The 9,663-nt window shown below is 43.9% G+C and overlaps 2 protein-coding genes across 4 annotated transcripts; both read left to right on the top strand.

The window, feature by feature from the left end:
* Positions 1-988: 988 nt before the first annotated feature.
* LOC307219185 (uncharacterized protein) lies at positions 989-6,291 on the top strand (the record flags this gene model as incomplete). Its single annotated transcript, XM_079982189.1, has 5 exons — positions 989-1,187; positions 2,074-2,195; positions 3,264-3,413; positions 6,198-6,252; positions 6,287-6,291. The coding sequence occupies exons 1-5, from the start codon at positions 1,172-1,174 to the stop codon at positions 6,289-6,291; spliced, it is 348 nt and encodes a 115-aa protein (XP_079838315.1). The 5' UTR covers positions 989-1,171.
* LOC307218838 (maestro heat-like repeat-containing protein family member 7) lies at positions 6,264-9,439 on the top strand. 3 transcript variants are annotated; one of them, XM_079981760.1, is made up of 7 exons: positions 6,264-6,352; positions 6,565-6,712; positions 7,023-7,204; positions 8,032-8,169; positions 8,474-8,588; positions 8,809-8,879; positions 9,199-9,439. In XM_079981760.1, the coding sequence occupies exons 1-6, from the start codon at positions 6,303-6,305 to the stop codon at positions 8,845-8,847; spliced, it is 672 nt and encodes a 223-aa protein (XP_079837886.1). In that variant the 5' UTR covers positions 6,264-6,302; the 3' UTR covers positions 8,848-8,879; positions 9,199-9,439. The 3 variants fall into 3 exon arrangements, with proteins under 3 accessions (XP_079837886.1, XP_079837887.1, XP_079837885.1); XM_079981761.1 differs by having other exon boundaries at positions 9,177-9,439; XM_079981759.1 differs by lacking the exon at positions 9,199-9,439 and having other exon boundaries at positions 8,809-9,076.
* The last annotated feature ends 224 nt before the right edge of the window (positions 9,440-9,663 follow it).

The raw sequence follows: 9,663 nt of genomic DNA, 5'->3' as shown, positions 1-9,663 counted from the left end.
CTATGATTAAATGGGCACAAGATGTTGGACATAACGTTATGATGGCTGACTGGGAACAGTTATGGACCACAGGCATGAAATTCACGGCATGTAATGCCCTAAGAGAAAACTTAATGAAAATGATTTACAGGTGGTACATGACACCAGTCAAGCTTGCAAAAATTTATCATTTGCCCGATAATAAATGTTGGAAATGTAAAGAGACTGAGGGTACATTTTTTCACCTTTGGTGGACATGCCCAAGGATTAAGACTTTCTGGGAGATTATAATGAAATGAAAAGGTATTTAAGTATACCTTTCAGAAGAAACCAGAGGCCTTTCTCCTGGGCATGGTCGGCCAATTGGTGTCAAAGAAGGATAGAACTTTCTTTATGTATGCCACAACAGCAGCAAGAATACTCATTGCAAAATATTGGAAGACACAAGGTCTACCCACCCGGGAAGAATGGCAGATGAAGGTGATGGACTATATGGAACTGGCAGAAATGACTGGCAGAATCCGAGACCAAGGAGAAGAGTTGGTGGAAGAAGATTGGAAGAAATTTAAAGTTTATCTACAGAAACATTGTAAAATTAAGGAATGTTAGAAGGATGTTGGAATGAAGTTATGTGGTTTTAGCAGAAATGATATAAAGGTCTAAGTAAAAATGGATTGTTAATTGGTGAAAGAAGAGAATGTAAAATTATAGTATATTAAGATAAATTATTAGGATAAAAACAAAGATGGAAAGGATTTGCTGAAATATCTAATTGAACTAGAATACAAAAAAGGGAGGTGTGAGGAAGTCAAGGAAATAAGTAAAGGAAAGAAAGTTATGTAAAGGTTTGATTTTTTTTTTTAATTGTCTGTTTTTTATTTTTTTTGTTTAAATTAATATTTGTTTATCTTTTTTTTCTAACCTTTAAAATCTTAATAAAAATCCATTAAAAATAAATAAATCAAATCCAAACTCTTCTTCTTCTTCTTCTGAAAGCATGCCAGACGGTTTTCTCTTGCTGGGCTCTGTGGGACGAGGGCTGACTGTGCATCTCTCTCTCTCCACTTCTTAGGTATCCCAGGATTTCCCCCTTCTTGGACAGCTGGTGGCGCTCTTGTCCCTTCACCTCGCAGACAACGTGAAGGAGATTGGCCTGCAGTCAGCGGAGGCCTTGTACCATCTCCATTACATCATGATAGCCAAAATGGGTGAGGGGGATGCTGGGAAATGGCTTGTTTCTTGTAAGCCGCAGGGTGGGAGATCTGTAGCCCTCCAGAGGCTGCTCCAACTCCCATCATCCCTGAGTGTTGCCCATGCTGGCTGCTGCTGGGGTTGATCAGGGAGTTCAGGAGGGCCAGAATTGTGCTAGCACTGGCCTAACGCCAACACCCCGTTGGCCAGAGATGAGAGGGCAGTCTTGGGGGAGGAATTCACTGCTGATGTTCATCAGAAAAGCCTTCTGGACCTGACCAGTGGCCCAGCCCAGTCCAGCATCCTGTTCCCACAGGGGTTGATCAGATGCTTGTGGGAATCCAGCAAGCAGAATTCAAGCTCTTTCTACTCCTGTACTTTGCTGCCTCTGACCATGGAGGCAGAGCATAGCCATCCTGGCTAATAGCCATGGGTAGCCTTCTCTTCCATGAATTTGCCTCATCTTCTTTGAAAGCCATCTTGGTCCGTGGCCATCAGTGCCTCCTGTGGCAGGGAGTTCCAGAGTTTAGCTGTGCATTGCAAGAAGAAGGACCATCCTGAAACTTCAGTTTCATTGGAGGTCCAGTTGTTCTCATGTTATGAGGGCAAGAGAGAAAGCTTTCTCTCTCCACTTTCTCCAAGCCATACATTGTGTCTCCTCTTCCTCGCCGTTTTTCTAAACGGAACCGCCCCCCAAATGCTGCAACCAGCATTTGCTCCACAAGCACCCCAGTCCTTTTGGTTGCCCCTTTCTGAACCTTTTTTCCAATTCTGAATTATAATTTTTGAGGTGAAACCAATAATTGTTTTTGTTGGTCCCAGCGGGAAAACTGGAGGTTTTGAGCAGGGAGCACTAATGCTGGGTTCTTTTGCATGCATATTCCAAAACCCGACCCTGCTTAGGTAAGGAACTGGAGAAGAGGAGGAATAAAAATAAGAAAGGCAACATGGTCAGATGGGTCCGAGAAGACTTCTTCATCCCTGGGCCCTCCCTCTTCCACTACAACATCGCAAAAGTGGCCAAGGTAGGGGTGGCCTTTTGTACTCTTTATTGCTAAGACCGCAGCCACTCCCAGTTAGCAAAGATTTGCTCACTCGGGCCAATGGGGCCCTGCCCCACCAACTTCAGCCTGCCCTCAGGCAGCCCACGCCTTCTAGGGATGAGGGAGAGATTCAGAGCAGTTCACACTGGAAGCCAAAGCTATCAAATCAAGGCTTTCAGAAACAACAGGAGGACTGAAACACAACCTGCCTTTGAAATTCACGTGTCCTTGAATTTCGCAATGCCAAACAGTGTGTAAAAAAATCCATGCGTGAGCTATTAGTGTAAATAACATTCAGAAATGCATTGTATTAGAATAAATTGCTCAAAGACAAGTGCCCGGTAGCCTAAACTGCATGCAGAATTCTACTTATTGAAATTCTACCAGGTGCTGGGAGACCTAGGGTTCAGATCCCCACTCACGAGTCAGTCACAGTCTCTCAGTCTAACCTACCTCATGAGACTAAAACGGGGAGGAGAGAGAACCATGCATTGCCACCTTGGGCTCCTCAGGGCGGAAAAAGAATAGGAAAAGTTGACTCATTCGATGCATCTTTCACAAGGCACTGCCAAGCCAATGGACTATGCCAACCTTGTGGTGGGTGTTTTTGTTGTATATTAAGAACTAAACACACAGCCGGCAGGTTCCCACCCAGTCTGTTTGGCATTGGTTATATAACGGATAGCCACTATTATTCACCCTCTCTGTTCCTGGAAGAATTTTTTTTTTTTAAATTTTCTAGTCTGATTTTAGATTGAACCTCTTCATGTTCCAATGTCATAACCAATTTAAGATGTGGATCGAAAATAGCAAGGCGTCACCTGACTTTTAGTTTTGTTTGTTGTAAAATCTTTCAGCTACTTAAATAAACACATAAATAGAATCACCAAATTGTAGAGTTGGAAGGGACGTGGGGGTCACTTAGTTCAATCCTCTCTAGGCAGAGTGGAGATGTCTTTCACTTGGTTTGTGAAGGCACCCTTGGACTACTGAAACGTGGTCAGAGTGTGGAGCAGAAGAAAACTCCCTCTTCTTTCTTCTTTGTGCCAGGCTTTTGGGGAGCACCTCACGCCCAGCCAGATCAACGAAGTCGTGTTGAAGGCGATTGACAACCTGACAGTGGAAGACAGAGCCGTCTCTCAGGCTGCAGGAAAGCTCCTGAGGTCCTTCCTTGAGGAATGCGGCATGGAAATGGAGGACGTAAGGCTGAAAACGGAGGCAGGGGGAGCAGGTTTCCTCTACATCAACCATTCTCTTCGGACTTAGAATTAGCATGTTTCTGGGAAGTAAGAAGGCATTGTGTGGGAAGTAAGAAGAGCCAGTGTGGTGTAGTGGTTAAGAGCGGTAGACTTGTAATCTGGGGAACCGGGTTCGCGTCTCCGCTCCTCCACATGCAGCTGCTGGGTGACCTTGGGCCAGTTACACTTCTTTGAAGTCTCTCAGCCCCACTCACCTCGCAGAGTGTTTGTTGTGGGGGAGTTACAGATAGGTAGCCATGTTGGTCTGCCATAGTCAAAACAAAAAATTCCTTCCAGTAGCACCTTAAAGACCAACTAAGTTAGTTCTAGGTATGAGCTTTTGTGTGCATGCACACTTCTTCAAATACACTGAAACAGAAGTCACCAGACCCTTCTATATAGTGAGAAGGTGGGGAGGGGTATTACTCAGAAGGGTGGTGGGAATGGGTGATTGGCAGATAGCTGTGATGAGCCTGTTGACGACTCTTAATGACTGCAATAGGTCTTACAGGAAAAAGCAAGGGGTGAGAAGGTGAAAAATGGCTTTGTCATGTATAATGAGATAAGAATCCAATGTCTTTGTTCAGACCAGGTCTCTCCATGGTTTTAAGTTTGGTAATAAGTTGCAATTCAGCAGCTTCTCTTTCCAGTCTCTTTCCTGCTTTTTCCTGTAAGACCTATTGCAGTCGTTAAGAGTCGTCAACCTGCAGAAGACCTGCAGAAGGAAGTTGGAAAAGAGCCAAGAGCACCAAACAGGAAATCACCAGATAGAGGACTTGAGCAAAGAGCATTGGATAGAAGATCACCAAATAAAGGAATAGTGGAGATAGCAGCATTATCTTTTGGATTGGACTCCCCCAGTGAACCTGCCGTCAACATTACCAACAGAAGAAGAGCAAGCAGTTGGAGGAAAAGCAGAGTAATTACACTATGGCGTTGCAAGTGTTGAGCTGGAATGTGAATGGACTGAACTCCCCGGAAAAGAGGCGGAGAGTCTTTCATTTATTAAAAAAAGAACAATTGGATTTGATTTGTCTACAAGAAACACATGTGATAAGGCTACACAGGAAGATATTGAGCAACAAAAGATTAGGGTCATGAATTTATCTCATCAGATAAAGTTAAAAAAAGAGGAGTAGTTCTTTATGCAAAAGAAAGCCTATCACCGAAATTTATATTCAAAGATGACCAAGGAAGATTTGTTGCAATTGAAATTCAATCACAAGGAGAGCAATTCTTGATAGTAGGCATCTATGCACCAAATGAAGGAAAATCGGAATTTTTTAAGAAACTACATGAGACTCTGATGCACTATATGGATTACAATATGATCTTGATGGGAGACATGAATGGAGTGGTGTCTACAAATATGGATAAGGCTCAGAGACAGGTAGTCACCAAAGATGGTAGACTACCAAAAACCTTTTTTTGACATGACTGAAAATATGGACTTAGTTGATATTTGGAGAATAATAAAGAATCCTCTGGGAAGAGAGGGAACTTTCTTCCCCGAGGCTAAAATGACATGGACAAGAATTGACCAAATCTGGGTAACTAGAGGACTGGCTCCAAAGACCAGCAAAGTGGAGATTTGCCCCAAGACTTGTTCTGATCATAATGCAGTGAAGATGGAAATGAAATTGACGCCAATTGGTTCCTTCAGATGGAGGATGAATGATACTTTGTTTAGGAATGAAGAAGTGATGAAGGCGGCCCAAAAAACTCTGAGAAACTACTTTGAGATAAATATGAACACAACAGTGGAAAAAAGAGTAATCTGGAATGCAAGTAAGGCAGTTATGAGAGGATTCCTGATACAACAGAATGCAATTAAGAAGAGAACCCAAAATGAAAAAAAGGATAAAATCTTGGAAAAAATAAAGCAAGGAGAGAAGAAGCTGAGAGCAAAACCAAAATCACAGGAGATCCTGAAAGAGATAAAGTTATATCAAGTACAATATATGAAATTGATGAACCAGGAAATAGAATGGAAGATTACAAAATTTTTGCAGATATTTTGGCTAAAAGATTAAAAAGGGTGTTAGTAGAAGAAATTCATAAAGACCAAGCGGGCTTTCTCCCGGGCAGACATTTGTCTGATAATACGAGGAATATAATTTATATTCTAGAAAAATTACAAGTGAATATCAATACTAAGGCAGTTTTGATTTTTGTGGATGCAGAGAAGGCCTTTGACAACATTTCTTGGAGTTTTATGAAGAAGAATCTACAGGGGATGGGGGTAGGTCTAGGTTTTGAAAATGGTATAGGTGCAATTTATTCAGAACAAAAGGCAAAATTAATTGTGAACAATGCAGTGACAGAAGAGTTTAAGATTGAGAAAGGAACACGACAAGGTTGCCCAATCTCTCCATTGCTTTTTATATCGGTCCTGGAGGTTTTGTTAAATATGATCAGAAAGGACTAATTGGTTGAAGGCATACAAGTGGGTGCTAAACAGTACAAACTGAAAGCATTTGCTGACAATTTAGTATTGACTTTGCAGGAGCCAGAATCTAGTACCAAAAGGGTACTGGAATTGATTCAAAACAAAGGTCACCACAGCCAATCACAAACAAACAACCACACCCTAGGCCAAGCCCAACCTCTTTCACCACCAAAGGAACACAAGTGAACGGCAGAGAACCGGCATGAGTAACGCTGACACCAAACCCTACATACATTAAGCAAAATAGAAACAGTTCACCACACTTTCTCATCCTGGTCTTCTTTTATCTTCTTCCAGCTGCCTATGGTTGTGAAGGAGATTTACAACCATCTCCACCAGATCTCCGACACCCGCACTAAGGAAGTGACACTTTCGGCTATTGTCAGCCTAGCCACCAAGCGCATGCAGCCGGTCGTAGACAGCCTGTTGGACTGTTCAATGGAGTGTGATGAGTAAGTTTTTGTGATGTGAAAATGGGGAGGGGTAGATTTAAGGGGTTTCTTAATTTATATTTATTTATATTGAATTTCGTACTTGCAAAAAATTGTGCTCCGAGTTGTGGTTTCTTTCTTTGCTAATGTATGTGCAATATAAAGAAAATATCAAAGGCCTGACTTTTTTTAAGAAAAGGAAAAAGGAAAAATTCTGTTTTGAAAAATTGCAGAAGTGCCACAGTGATCTGGAAGGCCTTGGTCGCTGATCAGTATTCCAGCGTCAAGCTGCTGAGACCCCTCCTGAAAAGGCTGCAGGATGGAGACCCCAAAGCGGAAGTCACTTCCAGGCGACGCAGCACTTCTCAAATGCCAATGGCGGTACGAAACCACTCAGTTTTTCTCTCCTGGATTGTTTTGAATGGGTGCTGGATGGGGCTGGGGGCTTCTTGCTGGGAGGGGGGTGCATCTTAATAAGTGGTCCATCCTGTGAGCACCTGCTTTGTATGCAGAAGGGCCCCAGCATCTCCATGTCGGGGAGTCCCTCGCCTGAAACCCTGGACAGCCACTGCTAGTCAGTGTAGACAACACTGAGGGAGATGGACCGGGGCTCTGAGTCGCGTCTGAGTCTGAGATCTTGATCTGACGATGACCTCTGCTGAATGCCGTTCTCCTGTCCTTGTCCCTCCAGGCTACCAACGCTCTGTGTCATATCCTGTCGTTCCCTGAGGCTGCAGGTATCCTGAAGAGCAAGTTCCACCACCTGCTGTTTGCACTTAGCACTCAGATCTGTTTTGTCCATGAGGCGAGAAGAAGAGGTTCGAGGGCGGCAAGTCTAATCCCGGAGCCCTCTTCGCATCTCGATCCACTGATGTAAGGGACCTGCTAATGCATTTGGGGGGGGGGCCTCCCTTCTCTCTCTGACCCATAGTGGTGATGGCTCAGCTCTCCCCCAAGAGATAGGCTTCATTTGGACATGGAGGTTCTGCTTAGGTTAGATAGCTAGGAGACCCAGGCTTCCCCAACCCCTGTGCTCTTCAGTCGCTTTGGACCACAACTCCCACCAGCCCCAGCCAGCACAACTGGGCTGAAGATGGGAGTTATTGTAGCCCAAAACATCTGAAGGACACTAGGATGGGAGAGGATGTTGGAGACTCTCCCGCACGATGGGCTGATTTGGGTGTGGTGGGACTCACGTGTCATGAAACCTTAAGTCTCCATCACAGCCAAAAGGTTGCCGCTTGTGCTGGAAACATGGGGGAGGCTGCAGGGGGTGATGGTTGGGGTTGGACTGCAAGATGTCAAGGACCTAAAACTCCCCAGATGAACCTACCCAGACCTTGTGCTCATCATCGGAAGCCCCTCTTCACGTGCCTCCTCCACACAAGAAGGGGCCTTTTCTGTGGTGGCTCCCCATTAGTGGGTTGCTCTCCCCAGGGAGGCTTGCCTGGTGCCTTTAGATGCCAGGCAAAAAATGGTCCTCTTCAATCACGCCATTGGCTGATTAATCTCCTATGCCCTTTCAACTGCGTTTGTTGGAGGGAGAGGAGTTATTGGTTTGCTTTGGTTCTTGTTTTTATTCTGTATTTTGTGCTTTTTAACTTGCATTTTTATGTTGTGAACTGCCCGGAGATCTACGGGTGAAGGGCAGTATACAAATTTTAAAAATATAATATTCTTAATTCCTTCACTTGACTCAGGACCGCTGTGCAGGCCCTGAAACAACTGATTGGGCGTGTTGAATACCTTGACGAATTTGAGGTTTTGGGGTTGCAAAGCTGCTGGGATATGCTGTCAAGTCCAGAAAGCTTTTTCAAAGGCATTCGTCTTCTGGCAAGGTAAGAAGGTGAAAAGGACTGGCAGGTGAGGCATGAAGAGCAAGGGCTGCTTTCTGGGGAAATGGGGATAAACTTCTTATTTATTTCAGAAAATGTACCATATTGTTCACTCTATAAGACACACTTTCCCCCTCCTAAAAAGTAAGGGGAAATGTGTGTGCGTCTTAGGGAGCGAATGCAGGCGGGAGGCTCTGCTCAGCGTTCAAGTAACCTGGTGGTGGTGGTTGTTGTGCAGGAACGCTGGGTGGTTCTTCCTGCCAGCTTCAGACTTGTGAATTCTTTGTCTCTTACTCTTATGTTTCAGGACCTTGTTCACCTCCTCAACAGAAGAGTACAAGAGGATTGCCCGATTGGCACGGGAATATATGTGCTGTCCGAACAACAAGAAGAGAGCCATTGGCATGGCGTTTTACTTGGAGGTAGGAACTGGAAACAGGGAATGCCTGTTCTAATGTTTCTAATGGTTTCTTTATTCCTCACAATTTAACTGTCAAATATTCTTTAGTATTTACACATTTTTTATTTAATTGTACAACTTCACTGCTATCATGTCTAATATATATGGACAGTGTTTTTTTGATAGAAGATGAATGTATACATAATAAAAGATGCACTTACAGTGGCTTTGCTCCAACTTAGGGGATGTCCGACTCTGATACAGACACTTCCGTGACCTAGCGCGCAAGTTACTGCAGGCAGCAATCATACAGGTATTCCGTTAATGGATGAGCAAGTCTTCACCTTTGGAAGGCTAAGATTTTTCTTAAAATTACATTTTTATATGTACTATTGGAAACACCTTAAAGCTGGTATAAGTTCATATGTATTTATTTTTGCCTGCTTTAAAGATTGATTTTTGTATGTCTGCTGGTTTATTATATATATTTTTTTCTCTTTGTTCCGCTATGTATCAGGGTGGGGAGACATAACAACAACAACAACAACAACAACAACAACAACAACAACAACAACAACAACAACAACAATTCTTTGCTCGTCCAAATAAGCTTTTTTCATATATTTATTGAGGCCACTAAGTCTTTGAACTGAAGAGATTTCTCCAGTTTCAAGCGTCATCTCATGCTCTTTATGAGCCAAGTCCAAACCCTCCTGCAGTTCAGACCCAGCTTAGGATGTGTTTGGTTCAGCATGATTCCAACCAGCTCATACTCTTTCCTTCCCTTTCCCACCAAAATGTACCTGACTGTGAGAGCAGAGGTGAATTAGATTGGGAGGGCCATGCCCAGCCCTAGAGGTTGGAAGGCGGGGTCCAGGCACACCAGAAACCAGCAGAGAACTCCATAGTTCCAAATGGAAGCACCAGGCTAGCTTCTGCTGCAGCCACGTTTGGATAAGAAGGGGCAGGAGGGCTCATGCGTGGCTGGATGCTTCTTGCTGGAGACCATTGAACTGAAGTGAGCTGCTTTGGGGGCCAACCTGAATCAATCCCAAAATAACCCGTTCAAGAGGTGCTTTTTAGAAGCTGAGCTCACA

This window comes from Podarcis cretensis (genome assembly GCF_951804945.1).
Source record: "Podarcis cretensis genome assembly, chromosome: 6".
NCBI classification, from domain to species: domain Eukaryota; kingdom Metazoa; phylum Chordata; class Lepidosauria; order Squamata; family Lacertidae; genus Podarcis; species Podarcis cretensis.
Note: the sequence above shows the minus strand (reverse complement) of the source record. Positions and strands in the feature narration are given on the sequence as shown.

Excerpts from the sequence above, each read along its gene's own strand:
- LOC307218838 (XM_079981760.1), top strand. The coding sequence starts at position 6,303 with ATGCAGCCGGTCGTAGACAGCCTGTTGGACTGTTCAATGGAGTGTGAT. Across the intron at positions 6,713-7,022 it reads CTTCTCAAATGCCAATGGCG|GCTACCAACGCTCTGTGTCA; the intron begins GTACGAAACCAC and ends TTGTCCCTCCAG. Across the intron at positions 8,170-8,473 it reads GGCATTCGTCTTCTGGCAAG|GACCTTGTTCACCTCCTCAA; the intron begins GTAAGAAGGTGA and ends CTTATGTTTCAG.